This window comes from Cetorhinus maximus, chromosome 4, assembly GCF_964194155.1.
Source record: "Cetorhinus maximus chromosome 4, sCetMax3.hap1.1, whole genome shotgun sequence".
Taxonomy (NCBI): domain Eukaryota; kingdom Metazoa; phylum Chordata; class Chondrichthyes; order Lamniformes; family Cetorhinidae; genus Cetorhinus; species Cetorhinus maximus.
The window spans coordinates 75,812,414-75,832,058 of record NC_135882.1 but is presented as its reverse complement, the minus strand read 5'-3'; the positions used below and the strand labels follow the sequence as shown (position 1 = coordinate 75,832,058).

The 19,645-nt window shown below is 44.3% G+C and overlaps 1 protein-coding gene across 21 annotated transcripts in view; it reads right to left on the bottom strand.

Annotated features, from left to right (window-relative positions):
* The window catches only part of eya1 (EYA transcriptional coactivator and phosphatase 1), a 245,097-nt gene that overhangs the window by 125,708 nt on the left and 99,744 nt on the right, over window positions 1-19,645 (bottom strand). For all 21 annotated transcript variants that reach the window (XR_013576404.1, XM_078540328.1, XM_078540338.1 and 18 more), the window contains one exon: window positions 10,664-10,844. Coding sequence is in view for 20 of the 21 variants with exons in the window: in XM_078540328.1 (XP_078396454.1) it covers window positions 10,664-10,844 (181 nt within the window). In the remaining variant the exon portion in view is untranslated. The remainder of the gene's footprint in view (window positions 1-10,663; window positions 10,845-19,645) is intronic.

Here is a 19,645-nt window from a genome sequence, read left to right as displayed (position 1 = left end):
CCACGTCCAGTGTGCCATTGACTGCATACGTGGCCATCAAGACACCAGAAGGTCAGCCAGGTGCCTTCGTCAACAGGAAGGGATTTCACTCCATGAATGTGCAGATTGTATGTGATCACAAGATGCAAGTCTGTGCAAGGTACCCCGGCAGCTCCCATGACGTGTACATCCTCAGACACTTCCAGCTGCCGAGGCTCTTCAGTGCTCCAGCATGACTGGATGGATGGCTGCTGGGTGACAAGGGCTATCTGTTGAAGAGGTCGCTCATGATACCTCTCCGCCACCCAAGAACAGAGGCAGAGAAACGTTAGTATATGAGTCATGGTAGAGAGGACCATAGGTCTTCTCAAGATGTGCTTCTGATAGCTGGACCATTCAGTGGGAGCACTGCAATGCCCCCCAGAGCAAGTGTCACTGATCGTGGTTGCATGATGTGCTCTCCACATCTGGCACTGGCAAGGGGGGACCTACTGGAGGAAGAGGATCTTGAGGCAGCTGCAGAGGCCACAGATGATGAGTCCAGTGGTGTGCTGGTAGATGAGCACGGTGAGGAGAATGTTGAGGGCGTGGAGCCGGTAACCTCCAGGGAGGCAGGGACATCAGGGAGGCCTTGATCCAACACTCCTTCAGCTAGGCTACCAGAGATCAGCTTCAAAAGCATGCCGGGGCTGTCTCCTCCATCCCAGAAGTCTGAAAGGACACTTTCATTTGAACACAAAGAACACTCAGTGCCTGTGCAATAAAGTTCAGAGCACGTACATCCAGCATTACACACTGGCGTACCTGCACCAATAAAATAAAAAGGGGAAGCACACTCAGGCCATAATGTCAAAACCAGATTTTTATCATTTTGACAAGTACAGACTATTTACATCAACCTCTTTGGCCTTAAGTCCCAGACCAGTATACATTAACTAAATATAAAGGAACATAAAATCATCCATGACCTGTCCCTCTTGAGCTCATGGTGCCTTTAACTAAGTCTAGGTGCTCCTCCCATGCCGGCACCGGCATTGGAGACAGCCTGTTGACTCTGCTGTCTTGTTGGCCTTGATGACCTTGGCGGTCGTCCTCTGGCTAGTGGAGCCTGTGCTGGTGCTGCCTGGGAGGGAGCGACCAGTGCCATGCCTGGCATCTCCTCATGTCACCACAGCCTCATCAGATACCATGGTCAATGGTGAAGGGGCGGAGGAGCTGCTGCAATCATCCGGAGCACCCTGAGGAGCCCGCAGAGAACAGGCAGCTCATGCACCAACGTAAGGTCGCTGTTGATCTCCCTGCTCACCATTGATGAACGGACACCTAGCTGGGATTCTGGGTGCCTCATCCATCCTCCCACACTAAGGACAGTGCCTTTGTGAGGGCTTGCAGGTCCGAGCTAAACCCCAGGAATCCCTCATTCTGTCCCTGGAGCTGCCTGTCCATGAGAGTCGCCATTCCCTCAATGGAGCAGACATTGCCCTCGGCCATGAGGGTCAACGCAGTGCTCATGCTCCACATGGACTCCTCCATCATGGAGACTGTGGCATGCATACCCTCATGGATCTCCGCAAGATGCTCCCACACATCTCGCTGGACATCCAGCATCTGCCGCCTAATGGGCGACTCCAGGGGCTCATCATCAGCCTTCGACTGAGCATTGTCCTGGTCCCCAGCAGTCTTCCGATTTCCGGCACCCTGGGCGCTCTCTACCTCCACCTGCACCACAAGCGAGTGTGAAATGCCCTCACCAATGTGCATCGACATACTAGCTGCCCACTGAGCAGCAGGTATCTGCGCTGGTGCCTGCTTCAGAGAGCAGTGTGATGCAGGTGACAGTGATGCCCGGTGGTCCTCTGGCATCAGGTGTGGCCCTTTGGGGTCTGAGGATGGGACGCCTGTTGGCGAACCTAAAAGGGAGAATAAGGACAAGTCATTAGTTAAAGTCATCACACTGTCACTGCACATGCCAGGCACCTTGGTGAGACAATGGAGATCTGCATCATGGTGCCATCGTCTTCCAACGATTAATGGTACAAGGCTCACATCAATGAGGAGACTGCACTAGAATGGTTGCACAATTCAAGAGTGTCACCTCTGAGCACTACGCTCTTACCTTCATCTGAAACCCCCGCCTCTCCATGCGCGATTGCACGGGAAGCGTGACAGCTCTCCAGCTCAAGAGCATCCTGCTCGAACCGGGAGATCAGCAGCAGGTTGGGTGGGCCTCCGCCTGTACATGACCTCTCTGCTTGGTTATAGCTTGTCTTCTCCTGAAAGGACAGAGGAGCATTGATTAGTCCACTCTGTACCTGCAGCGTCACTGCAGCCTGTCCAACCCCAGCTGAGGAACACCTCGCATAGAGCACATCCGAGTTGTGGCTCTCGAGCTGCAAGGCACTCAGTCCAAGCAGCCAGGGCTCACCCCCTTGGCCAGCTCCAGCATGACTGGCAGTTGGCACTCAGACTCTATCACCACTGAGATACAAGGGGGGATGGGCACACCTGATCACTTCTGCACACTGACCCATGCCAACACGGTACTCACCCTTTCTGAGCACAGCAGGTCATTGAAGCACTTCTGGCAAAATACCCATGTGCGCCGCACCACATCATGGCTGCTTACCTGGGCTGCCACCTCCTCCCATGCCCTCTTAGTGAGGTGTGGTGGCCTCCTTCTCCCATCCCTGGGGACAAGGATGTCCCTCCTGGCAGCCACCTCCTCCAGCAGGATGACGAGGCACTCATCGGAAAAGCAGGGGGCCGAGTGCCCACCCGACCTGCCGTCCCACCATGTCAAGCCGCACTTGACTCCATAACTTTGATATTGAGACCGCAGAACAGACGTCCTTCAGTAGCAGCCTTCTGGGGCTCCTTGGGCCATTTCTAAACCAACCACTGGATCGCCATGTCACCCGGCAGCTGACAGGCCCCTCACCCCCGCTCGGCCCTTCCCAACCAGCGCGGAGCCATGTTTCACGCTGGGCGGTCTTTAATTGGCCTGCCAGCGTGAAATCACAGTCGGGGCCTTATCACAGGCAGTGGTCGACAAGGGCAAAATTCAGCCCTACGTTCATTCAATTGATGATGTTATCTTGAATTACCAAGTAGGAAGGCAGTGTGTCCCAGCAAATATTCCTTAGCAGCAGACCCTCTTCCACAATACTTCACTTGTTGAAACAGGCTTTTCTGGACAGTTACTGAACCATGGCTTCATTGTTTTATTCACTGTCCTTAGACTAGGAATTAGCTTATATTTTTATTATAATTGTCAATAGACTTATTTCTTGCTTTTTAAAACGTGCTAAATTGTGGTAATTGCTGTCAGTTCAAATTTGCACTGGTTAGTTAAATTGCAGAATTATCAGCTTATCAATTTAATGACATCCACAGCTCCCTCAAATTCATTTGTTTCCCATGAAAGCTTTTCTGCACTAAGCCAATATACACTCAGCATTTTTTTTACAACTTCATTTGTATAGCATTTCAAACATTCTGAGTCTACTCATTTTAAAAAGTCTTACTCCATCTCCAACAAGGAAGAATCTAACCATCTCCCCTTGACATTACCATCACTGAATCCCCCATTAACACTCCCCGGGGGGCTACCATTGACCAGAACCAGAGTTCGACCAGTCACTGTGGCTCCAAGAGCAAGTCAGAGACTAGGAATTCTGAGGTGGGTACCCCAAAGCCTGTCCACCATCAATAAGGCATAAGTCAGGAATAAATACTCTCCTGCGGTCTCCTTTACAATGGGATGACCAAGCACAGGCTGGGTGATCGCTTTGTGGAACACCTTCGCTCAGTTCGTAAGCATGACCTAGACCTTCCTGTCGCTTGCCATTTCAATGCACCATCCTGCTCTCATGCCCACATGTCCCTCCTTGGCCTGTTGCTACGTTCCAGTGAAGCCCAACGCAAATTGGAGGAACACCACCTCGTCTTTTGATTAGACACTTTACAGTCTTCTGGACTTAATATTGAGTTCAACAACTTCAGACCATGAATTCTCTCCTCTATTTTTACCCCTTTTTTAATCCTTTTCTCAAATTTATTTATTTATTTTTATTCACTCATTTAAATAATTTTTCCCCAACCACCTCCACCCCCCCACCCCACCCCCACCCCCTCAACCACAGGGCCATCTGTTACTTGTTCCATGTTGTTTTTTCACAGAGTGCTGACCCTTGTTCTGCTATTAACACATTCTGCTTTCTTACCTTCATGCCACTATCAGCACCCTCTTTAGTCTTCACCACTACCATTAATATTCCCTTTGTTTTGTGTCCATGACATTTTTTTCAATCTCTCCTTAGCCCCCACCTATCTCTGACCTTCTATCTTGCTTCACCTGCTCCACCCCCTCCCCTTAAACAGTATAAAATCCATCACATTTCTACTTCTCTTTAGCTCTGAAGAAGAGTCATACGGACTCGAAATGTTAACTCTGTTTCTCTCTCCACAGATGCTGTCAGACTTCCAAGTTTTTCCACTTGCCTGCGCGAGTGCAGCTCCAACAACACTCAGGAAGCTTGACACCATCCAGAACAAAGCAGCCTGCTTGATTGATACCTCATCCATACCTTTAACATTCACTCCCTCCACCATTGAAGCATAGTAGCAGCAGCATGTACCGTTTACAAGATGCACTGCAGCAACTCGTCAAGCCTTCTTTGACAGCACCTTCCAAACCTGTGACCTCTACCACCTAGAAAGACAAGGGCAGCAGATGCATGAGAACACCACCATCTGCAGCTCCCCTCCAAGTCACATACTATCCTTACTTAGAACTGTATTGCCATTCCTCCATTGTTGCTGGGTTAAAATCCTGAAGTTCCCTTCCTAATAGCACTGTGGGTGTACTTACACCATATGAACTGCAGCAGTTCAAGCTGGTTCACCACAACCTTCTCAAAGGCAATCAGGGATGGGCCACAAATGCTGGCCTAGCCAGTGATGCTCACATCCCATGAAAGAATAAATAGAAAAATACACTGCATTTGGTGAAGGGATGTGTGTACTAACAATGAGTTTACACCTCATTCACAAAAGCATAATGCAACTGTACAAATGAAATATGAAACAACTTTATAAATTATAGCAGAGCTAAGATGCAACTTCATTTGTCCTCCAAGCCACCCGACTGCTACTGCTCCAAAAATTGTACGGCCAAGTTTCTGAAAGTTAAGAATTTCCATGCCCATTATTTTTGATTGAATTTAAAGATTGATACATTGTGCAGAGTTTTATTTCCTCTACAGAGTTTATTGGCCCTAAACACCATATCTGCATGATTCTGTACCACCTTTCCACAGAATATAGCTTTTCTTGAGAATTTCTGCAAGTTTAATAGAGGTGGCATGAAGTAGCAGTGTGCAATTTGCTTGCCTGAATTAGGCACGCCTCATTAAACTCCAATTGCTAGTATGGTTTGAGCCTACTGCTGGGAGCTCTCACAGTTGGAGGGGGAAGGCAGAGTTTCTTGCACAAATGAAACCATTTAAAGCATGTAATTAAACACAAATTCCTTTGGTGAACAATGAAAATGCATATTTAAGCTGTGAGTAGGACACAAAGAGGCTGCAAAGGGATATAGACAGGTTAAATGAGTGGGTAAGAAAATGCAATACAATGTGGGGAGTGTGAAGTTACCAGCTTTGGTAGGAAAAAAATAGAAAAGCCGAATTTTTTTTAAAATGGAGAGTTTGGGAAATACTGGCATTTAAAACATTTTGGGTGTTCTTGTACATGAATCGCAGTAAGTTAACATTGAGATGCAGCAAGCAGTTACAAAGACAAATTATATGTTAGCTTTTATTATAAAGGAAATGGTGTAAAAGAGTAAAGTAACCTTAGTGCAATTATATAGATTCTATGTGAGACCACACCTGGAGTACTGTGTACCGTTTTGGTCTCCTTACCTAAAGGAGGATTCACTTGCCTGAGAAGGAGTGCAGCAAAGATCCACTTGACTGATTCCTGGGATGAGGGGATTGGCCTCTGAAGAGAGATTGACTACACTAGGCCTATATTCCCTAGAATTTAGAAGAATGAGAAGTGTTCTCAAAGAAACATGTAAAGGTCTTGACAGGGTAGATACTGGATGTTTCCTCTGGCTGGAGAGTCTAGAACGAAAGGCTGTGATCTCAGAATAAAGGGTTGATCATTTTGGACCGAGATATGAAGAAATGTCTTCACTCAAAAAGTTGAGAATCCTTGGAGTTCTTATCCACCACCACCCCCCGCAACCGCCCCCACCACCCCCCAACAAAAGATGTGGATTCTCAGTCATTGAGTAAAATTCAAGACAGAGATCACTAGACTTTAGGATAGGAATTAAGCAATTGGGGATGTTGCATGAAGGTGGATTTGATGTAGTAGTTCAGCCATGATCTTATTGAATGGTGCAAGGGGTTGATTGGCTTACTCTTGCTCCTATTTCTTATGTACGCTATAGCTTTTACGAAAAACCATGATGGAGGTGTCTAAAGGAAAAACTTTATAATATGCAGACCCTAAATTGCAACTATTGCAAAAAAGTTTTGACACTCTAAGGCACCCGCTCCACAGAAGTGAAGACTGACTGGAAAGATGGTGACGATCGTGAATGCCAGTAGAACTGCATTTTTTACTTGGAGGTGATTTTGCAAGAAAGTTTTCAGGAATCAAAAAATCTGCCAAGATGGCCTACATGCCATGAAGAGTTTTCTCTGAAACTCGAATTGGTTGTAGCTGCATGCAAAACACTCAAGGCAACCTTACAGTTCTTTTAGTGCTTAGTGTATGTCTAAATTGCAGAAAGGCACACTTTAAACTTGAAAAATCACAACTATAAATGCTCTCATATTTACACCTTTAAAAAGGTGAAAAAATCCTTCCCTTTAAATCTAGCTAAGGATACAAGTTCATTTACTCGCACATATGTTAGCATGCACGTTGGAAATTTGGTTGCTCTTGAAACTTTTAACATGTAAACAGTACTTATCTGGTTGCAACACAAGCCAGAACATAACAGGAATGAGAAAAACTGCACAGGAAGACAGGCCCTCAATTTTAAAGGAGGCAGCTGTCAAAGTTTGGTGATGAAAGCATAACAGGGTGGAGTTGATGTAGCCGGAATTTCCCAACCATCCTTTTCATGTTTTTTTTTCTCCCTATAGTCACTCACTCTCACATAAGTATTATGTGACATATGATACACAGGGTAAATTTAACTTTCAGGTGACCAACCGGCAGAGGAGGGCAGCTTCCTGCTCTTGCCAGGGGGAGACTATTTATAGAGCCAGTCCTCGCATTTATGTTACTGGTGAGTTGCACAGCTCAAACCGGCATCCTGCTACTGCTCATCAGGCTGGAACATATGGCCAAGGACATTGGTGAGGAAGGGGAAACAGACAATAGTTTAGAGATAGGTACAGCCCCTCGAACCTGCTCCACCATGCAATACGATAATGGCTGATCTTCTGCCTCAACTCCACTTTACTGCCCACTCTCCATATCCCTTGATCCCCTGACAGACCAAAAAGTTGTTGCTCTCACCCTTAAATATATTCAACGATGGAGCATCCACAACCCTCTAGGACAGAGAATTCCAAACATTCACAATCCTTTGAGTGAAGAAATTTCCTCCTCAAAAAAACTATAATAAAATTATGAAGCATGGTTTCCCTTTCGTAAAACCATGCTGACTGTCTGATTATACTATGATTTTCTAAGTGCATTGTTAAGACTTCCTTAATAGTTGATTCCCATATTTTACTGATGACCAATGTCAGACTAACTAGTCTGTCATTTCCTGTTTTCTCTCCCTCTCCTATGGTGTTATATTTGCTAAATTCCACTCTGCTGCAATCGCTCTAGAATTGAGGGAATTTTGGACCAATATGTCTTCAGCTACCCCTTTTAGAACCCTAGGTTGGAGGTCATCAGGTCTTGGGATGTGTCTGATTTTAGTCCTTTAAGTTTCTCCAAAACTTTTTCCTCTGCTGATGTTACTTATGTTAAGCTCCTCACACTTATTAGCCTCTTGGTTACCTTTTATTTCTGGTATGTAATTTGTGTCTTCTACAGTAAAGACACACACAAAATATTTTTTCAATATCTTTGCCATTTCCTCATATCCCCCAATTGCACAGTTAAGGGCCTCAATTGGTTCACTGACACGCAAGCCCCTCAATGCAAACCCTGCAAATTGCAGTGGCTGCATGGGTGGGCAGATAGGCAGCAGGCCTGCCACCACGGAATTTAACATACGTCCCCGCCTTCAAACCAGCCAGAAGGGGAACATTAAATCCAGCCTCATGAATCTGTAATGGCATTTAGATCTAAACTGTTTATTGCTATTTGTGCCACTAGTTCAACTATCTTATTGCAAATGCTTTGTGTATTCAGATTATGAGCCTTTAATTGCTTGTAGAGTATGGGCTCTATAATAGATGCATTATAACCAAATCACCACTCAGTTCTAATATCTCAACTTTTCTCCTTAGATTTCTAAATCTCTCTTTACCTGAAGCCTCACCCTACCCTTTTAATTTGAAGCCCTAGTCACAACCTAAGTTATGCAATTCATCAGGACACTGATCCCAGCCCATTTTAACTGGAGCCCATCCCAAGGCAACAGTTGAGTCTTTCCTGAGTATTGGCAGCAGTGCCTTATGAACTAAAACCCTTTCTTCCCACAAGTTTGGGGAAAAAAAGGTTCTCCTGTTTATCTGAAGCTTTTAGCTTCCAATCCAAGTCCTCCTGGAGAGGTTTCTTCGCCTGGAGAATTTGGGATAAAAGCTATCCAAGTTGCAAAATGGCAATCTTAATGGGATTTCATTATATATTAAAAGCATGTTGGAGAATGAGCAAGTGGGTGCATAGAAAGTACACTGAATAAGGTAGCATCTAAGAAAAATCAGTCCCTCTTGTTGATACCTACCAACAGGATGTATTGATCTAAGTGTTTCTTAAATATTTGAAGTTAAGTCTAATGAGGCAGTGATGCAATCACAAAGCCCTAGTGGAACTCTGTCAACTGTTGTAACTGGATGTACAATTCAGATTAAGGCTGTGCTTACAGTTGTAGAGAAGGCTATAATAGCATTTGTTTTGCAATTAACTTATTTCAAGGTGTGACATGACTTCTGCTGCATAAGTCAGTCTATATCTAGCACTAATATACTCTGAGGTTGCAGGATTTCCCAAGGTCCCTGGTGCAATATGGGCCATGACGACAATCCTTATCATTTCGTAAACAGAAAGGGACTCCACTTCCTGAAAACTCAACTGATACGTGAGGAAAAGCAAATATTTCCTCACATGATGAAAACTATGTTGTCAGTTGCCATGACATATGTACCATCTGGCAGCTAAGTGTCCATACTCTGTTTAAAAATGAAGCACATGTTAGGATGGCTCGATGGAGATAAAGGCTACTCTCTTCTCCAATAACCCATCCCTGTATGCAGCAGAAGAGATACAATGATCCTGACATGAGAAAAACAATTTGAATAAAGCAATCAATAGGCAAGTTAAAAAGAAGATTCAGGTGTCTGGATAGGTCGAGGAGCAGGGGGTCTTTTGTATGCAGCAGCCTGACATGTCCTCTACAACTTTGCTAACCAGAAATGTTTAAAGATTGACACCATGTTAACCATTTCACTAAATTAAAGAACTAACGTGGTATTTACAAGGACAACTATCCCACTTGAACTGGGAAGAGGTTACTGTTGGGCCAGGATCTGTGGAAGAACAGACTTCATGAAAGCATTAACATTTTCAAAACTCGGTGAGAGCATCAGAAATCCTCCAAACCCACCAAAGTGCCACTTTGAATGTATTCAAGGAGATCAATGGGCTGTGACCTCTATGATTTCCCACTATCTAAAGCTGTCACTGTCAATGCTACCACGTTGGATATCCTGATTCTGCAGTCAAGCTTCCTGAAGTTAATGAAAATCCGCCTCGAATTGTGCTGTAGAGAATGGCATTGAACTCCACCAGTATTGCAATCCAACCGATGTACATCTGCTGAGACAGTGCCTCCAATATGTGTCAGTTTTGTGAGCATCAGTGAGCATCCTTCTTTTCACATCTTTGTCCGCATTCTCTACTGGCAGGGTTGACATTTCCTTAGCCTTCACTCAGAAATATCAGGCTCCACTTTCACTAATTCAGCCCAATAATGTCCGTCCCATAGATCACAAATGGGTTGTGGCGCAGTGGTAGGGTCCCTGCCTCTGAGCCAGAAGCTCCAGGTTCAAGTCCCACTTCAGGACTTGATGGCCTTGGAAGGTGTATCAGGTTTAAGGAAATCTTCTCATGACTGGAGACAAACTTAGAATGGCAGGGGAGGATCCAGTTGTCATGGTCCACAAAAATAAGCAGCTAAAGCGAAGTTATAGCCAGAAGATTTTTCCTACTGAACAGGTTCTGGAGTAGGCAACCGCCCCTTCCATCTTCACTACCAGTGTAATTTTCGACTCATTTTAAAAAACCGAACAGATCCAGTTCTGTCCTAAATTCCTACTCCCTACTGCAAGAAATTCCACAGTTACATCCTTCCTTCCACTTACGGATACTTACATCATCTAAATCCTTGGGTATGTTATTTTCTTCCTGCAGTGGTTGAACTATTCGTTCTTGTTTCATACCATAACATTCAATATCAAGTAAAAATACATGATTTTATTACCTGTAGCAGAATCTGTAACAGCTTGGCTAGTGACAGTTGGTATATCTTGCAGCTGGTATGTTGCGGTGGTCGAAGGAGTTGTTGGGCTGCTGTTGTTGCTTGTCATATAAGGGGAAGGGTATGGAGAATTGTTATAATACTGTGCATATTGTCCCTGGCCAAAGCCTGCATAAGAATATTCCTAGAAAAAGGTAAGATAAAAATATTTAGATTCTGTTTAAATATTCTTACCTTTGTACTGCAATAATTTTATTTTGTATATGACACATTAATAATAATAACAACACAATTTCATCATGTTCATTCCATGCAGAGAAATATTCCGTGCTTTGTAGGGCAATGGGTAATGAATGAATGCTCAGTGGGGGCAGAAAAGAGCGGAGTCATGAGGTGGCAAAGCATGTTCGAAGAGAAAGATCTTAAGGAGGTTTTTGAAAGACATATTTGACAAAGCAAGATGCCAAGGGAGGGAGTTCAAGAGGGCAAAACAAAATGACTGAAAGAATGGCTGAGCAATGGTGGAGCAGAGGAAGGGGGAATAAGAAGTGAACGAATGCTGAAGGGCCAGAGGATTCACTTAGGGAAACACGATTGTAAAAAGTCATGAAAGTAGATGATAGGGATATTCAAGGTGAGCCAGAAAATCTTACACTTGATGACTGGACGCATGGGAAATCAGTGGACTTTAGTGTGGACAGATTGATGGGGGTGTGGATCTTGGATGAGGATGTAGGCTATTGTATTCTTAATGATGTGTAGTTTATGAATCATGGAGGTAGGAAGGTTGGCATTGATAATGATAATAAGGAAGTCCAGCCATGGTTGATAAAAGGTAGAGAGGGGAGACAAGCAATGTTATACAGGTGACAGAAAATGGCCTTAGTAACAAATTGGATCTGGAGAATAAAGGTTAATCCAGGACTGCAGTGTCCCCAACCATTAAGCACTGAAAAGAAAGTACTGGAGGTGAAAATGCAGCAGCATCAGTATTTGCAGGAGGGTGACTTCAGTTTTGTCGACATTACACTTGTTTAAATTTTAGCTTACTCAAATATTAATAATGAATAGGCAATTGAAAACATTGGTGATAGTTGTGAGATCAATGGATGAGATGATGAAATGGATGTAAGTCAGCATTCAGGTGAAAGCTAACTCCATGCTTCTGTATAGCATTAGAAGATAAAAAGACTTCCTTTTATCAAGCACTTTTCCCATTACAAAATATGTTACAGCCAATGAAGTATTTTTGAAGTGTAGTTACTTTTTAAAAGTAGGAAACACAGCAGTCAATTTGCACACAGCAAGGTCCCACAAACAGCATTGTGATAATGATCAGAAAATCCATTTTAGAGCTGTTGATTGAGGATTAAATATTGGCCAAGTTTCCCCTACTCTTTTTGAAATGGTGCAAGAGGATGTTTTACATTCAACTGCAAGGGCAAAAGTTGGTTTAATGCCTCATCCAAAAGATGACAAATCCCACAGTCAGTACTACCTCAGCACTGCACTGGAGTACCAGCTTAGATTTTGCACTCAAGGGCTAGATTTTCAAAGAGGGGTTGGAAACTGGCACCTGGATAATTTGTGGGTCCTGATGCTGTACCACCACTCCATCTTTCAAATGCCAAAGCCCTAATTGGGAAGGAGAACTCAACACCCAATTAGTGGCAAGAGTGTCTCCAGAAAGTAGGAGCTGCCCGCAGTGCACCAGTGACAAAAGGGAGACAGCAGCCATAACAGAGCCTGACACTGCCTTGCTGAAGAGAGCAGACAGCTCCTCAGAGGGTCAGCAGTGTTATGGCAAAGGAAAGTGGTCACGCAGCCAAATAAAGGTAATGTGCATGACCTGGCGCAAGAACCCTCATGAGCTGACATGTTTCATTGTTCAAAAATAAACTTTCAGTTCTCCCTGCAATGAATCTGACAGCTGTGCACTCGTGTGCACCAGGCTAACAATTGAAAATCCTGTCCTCACACTCCCCAGCCAGTTAGCAAGCTCCTCAGTGAACTTAATGGGCCATTACTTGGATGTGTTCCATGCCTTCCATCTTCCATTTGAAAATCCCAATGTCCCGGGGCGTCGGGATCCAGGGATGCACAATTCCAGGAACAAAATTTTTAAATAGTGCCCGCACCCAATCCTAATCCTGCCAGCAGTTCAAAATCTGGCTCCAAATCTCTGGATTGGGACTTAAAAGGCGAGAGTGCTAACACTGAGCCAATGTTGACATATTGGTGTGGGGTTGGATGCGGCTGATGAAGAGAATGGGATCAAGAATGGCTTCCAAGGTGCACAGAGATGATCACCTGGCAAAGAAGAAGAAATCACTGGAATAAATGAAAAATGCATGGCTTGCCAGGTAGGAGTAGAACCAGGAGATAAAACTGCCACAAAGATGAATGGTGCAGCACTGAAGGAGAGTCTTTACTCCAATGCATCTGCTTCAGTTCTTTGTTACAGCAGGCCAAAGTAATGCATAGGATGGAAGGTGCAGATGCAGGTGGTCAGAGGAAACAGTTTTTAGTGGAGTAGATGAGTTTGGAGCTATTCCTGCTCTCCTGGGTGATTTTAGAGTAATAGAAGAACTTGTGGTGGCAAGAGAAGAATGATAGAACCCAAGGTAATTTAGGCCATGTTTAATTGTGGATAGCTAGATTGTACACTCGTCACACATGTTTCAGTTTATGGTCAATGGTATTGAGGCCGTGGGAGGCTATTATACTGAAGAAGTGGAAGAGATGGAAAGCCATTTGTTTCTAATCCACCAAGAGCATTGGCGATTTAAATCTAGTTTACATTTCCTGGGTTATACTTCCTGATTAGAGTCTGCGTGTCTCAGTGAGAATTCTTCAATCTTATCAGTTGAAGAGTCTTGCTGTTGCTTTGCATGCCCACAGACACCACAGATACAATGCCAACATCTCCATTCAAAAGCCTGAAAGGGGATCATTTTCAGTCTATTCAATGGTCAGTGCCATTCCTTTGCCATTGACTGCAAAAATCCAGACCAATATCTTACTTTCAACCCTAAGGTTGAATATTCTCCTGCTTTTTAGGCCTGTTTTTTCCTATCATTCTGGAACCAGGTAGATGAGTCCTCATGGTTATTGACCTTTAACAGCTTTGCTCTCATTGTGGTTGCTCAATAGGTTAACAGCTGTATATATAGCTTTATGGTGTTGTTTAACTGTGCCTAACAATGTGGCATTTGTGCAGTAAGTGGCAAACCAGTGTAACACTGACTATTTGGATCAAGGTGAAATTATAGAAGGGCAGGGTGTACTGGGTGCAGAACCAAAGTAATGCACAAAGTAGTCTCCTAGTTTTCTGCTGATTGACAAGTGTGGGAATTGAATGGCAGTTATTAAATATATATTTTCACTTACACTAATATTACATCATTGGCATATAAAAGCCAAACTCTTGGTGCACTGTGATGTCAAAAGCTGCATTATGAAGCTTGCATTACCTTCTGGCCTACCCTCCTTCTAGGAACTCAGTTTGGAATTACTGTTTGCATTGCTTAATCATTGCTCACACTTACTTTTGACTTTTTACAATGTTCTTCTTTTAACATATGCTGAAACTTTCCAAACATATACTCACACCAATACTTTCATTAAATTTAAAAAGGCATTGTTATAACTTGAAGTTTTGTCTTTAGAACCAACTTATATTTGAGCAACTGAACAGCTTGCTCAAAAACTAATTTTTTGTGCCGTTACTTAAGTAACTTTTGCGTTTTGGCAACTGAAATACCTATGGCTGCCCAAAGTACTGTAATTTGACTTTTGTGCAGATATTTGACTCCAATTTTCTTCCCTTCTGTTCTGGAGAGTGATTATTCTTTACATAGGAGATTAGACAAAAACGGCTTGCTTTTGTATAGTGCCTTTAACATGGTAAAAGTCTCAAAGTGCTTCTCAGGAGTATTATCAAACAAATTTGACATCGAAGCACATAAGGGGGCATTGAGACAGTTGACAAAACATTAGTCAAAGAGTTAGGGTTTAAGGAGCATTTCACAGAATCATAGAGTTGTTACAGTACAGAAGGAGGCCACTTGGCCTGTCGCGTCTGCGCCAACTCTCCAAACGAGTAATCCACCTAGTGCCATTCCGCACATTCTCCCTGTAACCCTGAACATTCTTCCTTTTCAGGTAATAATCCAATTCCCTCGCGAATGCCTCGATTGAACCTGCCTCCAACGCACACTCTGGCAGCGCGTTTCAGGCCTTAACCACTTGCTGCATGGAAAAGTTTTTCCTTGTGAATCCATTGCTTCTTCCAATTCCCTTAAATCTGTGCCCTCTCATTCTTGATCCTTCCACCAGTACAAATAATCCAATTGTTTGGATTAGAAACAAATGGCTTTCCATCTCTTCCACTTCTTCAGTATAATAGCCTCCCACAGCCTCAATACCATTGACCATAAACTGAAACATGTTTGGCAAGTGTACAATCTAGCTATCCACAATTAAACATGGCCTAAATTACCTTGGGTTCTGTCATTCTTCTCTTGCCACCACAAGCTCTTCTATTACTCTAAAATCACCCAGGAGAGCAGGAATAGTTTTTCCCTATCCACTTTCTCCAGACCCCTCATGATTTTTAATACCTCTATCAAAACCCCTTTCAACTTTCTCTCCTCCAAGGGAAACAGTCCCAGCTTCTCCAATCTATCTACGTAACTGAATTTCCTCATCTCTGAAACTATTCTGCTGAATCTTTTCTCTCTAATGCCTTCACATCTTGCCTAAAGTGTGGAACCCAGAACTAGATGCAATACTCTAACTGAGGCTGAACTAATGTTTTATACCAATTTAACATATCTTCCATGCTTTTATACTCTATACCCCTAATAATAAAGCCTAGGATGCTGTATGTTTTAATAACCACACTGTCCAGCTACCTTCAATGACTTATGCACATATACACCCAGGTCCCTCTGCTCCTGCGTCACCTTTAGAATTGTATCTTTTATTTTATATTGTCTATCTGTATTCTTCCTCCCAAAATGAATCGTTTTAAAGCAGGAAAGGTAGAAAGTCAGAGAGGTTTTGGGATGGTGTTCCAGAGGTTGGAGCCCAGGCAGGTGAAGGAAGAGCTGCCAACGATGGAGGAATAAAATAGGGGATGTGTCAAGGGCCAGAATTGGAGGATATCTTGGAGGGCTGTGAGTCAAGAGAAAGTGTAGAGATAGGGAGGGGAAAGAACATGGTGAGATTTGAAAACAAGGATGAAAATTTTAAAAATCGAGAAATTGCCAAACCAGAGTGAATGTAGGTAAGCGGGGACAGGGAAGATGGATGAACAGGATTTGGTGTCAGTTAGGCCACAGGCAGAAAAGTTTTGGATGAGCTCACATTTATGGAGAGTCGCAGCTGGAAGGCCAGCTAGGAGACCATTTGAAATGTCAAGTCTATAGGTAAAAAAAACATGGGCAGAATTTTACAGTCCCCCATCGGCAGGTTTGCAGGTGTGGGGGAGCCCGTAAAATTTTCCAGGTGGCGTTCCCACCACCGTCCTGCCTGCCATGAGCTCTCTACAATTTTATGGTGGGATGGGTGAGGCCTAGGCCAGCCAGCCAGCCCACCTCTCTCCAACTGAGGCCCATAAGTGGGCAATTAATGACCATTTAAGGGCCATTCCCCACTTAGCCTCAGGCAGGCCAGAGGAGTTCAGGAACAGGGCGAAGCCCAGAATGACACCCTGCTCAGGCCTTTGGTGAGAAGGGCCTCCTTCAGCAGCCTCCTTTCAACATTGGGTGCCCCCCAACAAGGATCCTCCCCATGGGTGCTCCTTCCCACCCCCATCCCACTCTGCCCACTCATCTGAGCCTCACCTCCCCTCCTCACCCTGAGGCCCCCCACCCTAGCACTTATCTGGTCCTGGACTCCGGGGACTGCTTGTAATGGCAGTGTTGCTCAACTGCTTCTGCCGTTATTGGGACTACAGAGCTGCCGGCCAATCAGATTGGCCGGTTGCTCTCTGAGCCAGTACTTCCTTCCGAGTGGGGGACAGAAAGTCCTGTCTCCAGCCAATTGATGCTTCTTGGAGCATTGGCTGGCTGTGGGGCAGCCAATGTTGGCAGAATGTGCTCCCTGCTAACTCTCTGGGTGGTGGGGCCGGAAACTCGCCATCTGAAAAAATTCTGGCCATGGATGAGGGTTTCAGCAGCGTATGAACTGAGTCAGGAATGGTGTCGGGCGATGATATGGAGATGGGAGCAGGCGCAGACATGTGATTAGGAGCACATCTCAGGGTCAAGCATGACACCAAGTTTGTGAACAGTCTGGCCTCAGTTTCAGACAGTTGCCAGGGAGAGAGATGGAGCTGGGAGCGAGGGAATGGAGTTTGAGGTGGGGAGAATGGCTTTGGTCTTCTCAATATTTAATTGGAGGAAATATCTGCTCATCCAGTATTGGATGTCAGACAAACAGTCTGACATTAAAGACTGTGGAGGGTCAAGTGTAATGGCAGCGAGGTAGAGCTGAATGTCATTATTGTACATATGGAGTCTGGGGCAGGATTTTCCCGTTGGAGGGGGGGGCCACTCACCGATGCGTAAAATGAAGCGCGGTGACACCAGGCGGAACTCCCGACGTCACCGCGTCCCATTTAAATTTTCAGCAAAATCCGCTGTGCGCCCGCCGACCTGTCAACGGCCAAATGAGGCCATTGACAGAGTCATTAAAGTAATTAATGGACCTGCCCGTCCAACCTTAAGGTTGGCGGGCAGGCTGGGAGCCTTGGCGGGCATTAGAAAAAGCATGAAACCTCCATGGGCGGGATGAGGTTGCATGTAAGTTTTAAAAAATTTAATTAAAAGTTTTTTTAAGAAGTTATGGACAGTGTCACATGAGGGGACATGTCAGGGATTTTTTTTTCTCTATTTTTAATAATTTGTACAGTAGAGACGATCTCCCTGAGGCAACACTTAGTCTCAGGGAGATGAGTGCGCTCTTTTGTGCGCATGCACGAAAGAGCACACTCTCGGGACTCCCCCACCCCTGCCGCCTGCACTCCCTGTCCATGCGGACGTCACATTGGGTGGGCCTTAATTGGCCCGCCCACGTAAAATGGCCTCTGCGCGCCCGCACATCAACTTCCCCCCAACGGGGGGAAAATCCTGCCCCTGATGTTGTGGTTTCAGATGATGTCGCAATGGGCAACATGTAGATGAGAAATAGGACAGAGCCTAGGGTAGACCTCTGGGAGTCTCCAGAGGCAACTGTGCAGGAGTGGGAAGAGAGGCCAATAAAGGTGCTTCTCTGGCTACAACTGGATAGATATGGTTATACACCCAAAGCAAGTGTTGAATCTTCACATCTGAGCCTGATCTTGTTCTCACCCAACGATCACACACCGAAGGACATTGCGGCACATATGTAGCAAGAGTTATTAAATAGTGTTCAAGTGTAGACACCTTGGATGATATTCTCTCTTCAAAGTTTAGGGACAATGTGGGCAATTATCCTGGCTCATCACTGCCCTGGCTGAGATCAGCTAACTCCGCATAGGTTAGGGAGTAAAACTGGAATCCTCCTGCTCCACAACGTTTTGTACATCACATTACACAGTTACTCCCTAAAATTAAGCAACAATACTTTTTTTTAAAATTCCTTGCTCTCCTCTAACTTTCCCATTTGGCCATTATTCATGTATGAACCTTGGCTGTAAATACTAGAGAGCTATTTCATAGGGACCAATACATCCAAGCACAATCCTATCCTCACTCAACTATGGGTGCCTCCTTAAAGAGAAGATAATAATCAGGAGTGGAACCATACAACATTTCTCCTCCCTTACCTAGGTTGATTGAGGCCATTTGCAGAGCCCCCATTGCTGCCCTTTTTGAGGAGATCAATTACACAGCAAGTTCAGGAATTGTAACAGATTTTTCTGGTCTGAATGCCTCAGATACTTGCTAGAATAATCCACTGGGCAAAAGAAAAGAAAATCATTTAGGTCTGTTTTAGGGTGCAGAATGGCTGGTTCAATTCCGGTGCAATCATAGCACATGCCAGAAGATGGAGGATTGAGGTTTACCTACATTTTAGCCTTGGGCCTCATTTCAATATTACTGGTGAGGTCCAGGTGCCTTTCTTTCTTCTTTGGCAGTTTCTCGGTTTGAAGATTTCCAATGTGGGCCAATTGCCTCACTGTTAGCAGTTCTCAGGCAGATTGTGGGAGGAGGAAGGGGGAGAATGCCTGGCAGTAGCCCTCAGTATTGCTATGGAGCTGGGTTGCTCCTCATGTCCATATATGGATAATTTTTTTTTTTAAACATACCCGTTCATTAATGATCACTTTCAATTTCTGTAAGAGGTTTATAACCAGACATTAAGCCCCTTATTAACTTGTGCAAGTATCATATGTTTAAGGCAGGCACCCAGGATGCCTGAATATCATCTGAGGCCAATGTTGGGTTGGACATATTTCAGGCATCACTGGGGAGTAGAGCGAAATTGGTCCTTTTGGTTCTGGTTTCCTGCACAGAAAATGGGTATAATGAGAATCAATTTTTCCTCATTGAAACTTCAAGAGGACTCCAAATCAATACCATTGGGATTGGGAAAATGTTAGAAATGTTAGAAAATGTCATCAGGGTGATGAAAAGATATATTAAAAAAAATTAAAAATGTAATAAAACATGTCCCCTCATGTGACTCTATCACGTGAGCAGGGACATGCTATTAATGAAAAATTAAAGTTTTTGCTTTATTTTTATTTGCTTTTGGAAACCTCATCCCGCCTGTGGACCCCAGGAAAATAATTTCAAACTTATTGTTGCTGGGAATCTTCTCCACTATTGCCTGTGGAATTAATCAGAGTACAAGCTCCAATTAATTCTCTCCTAAAATGACAATTGGGGGTCCAGAGTACGTCACGGGATTCTGGTGATTCCTTCTATAGGCCTTTTTCAAAATGGCAGGCGCTATATTTACTGTCTTATTTCTCCAATAATGTACCAATTA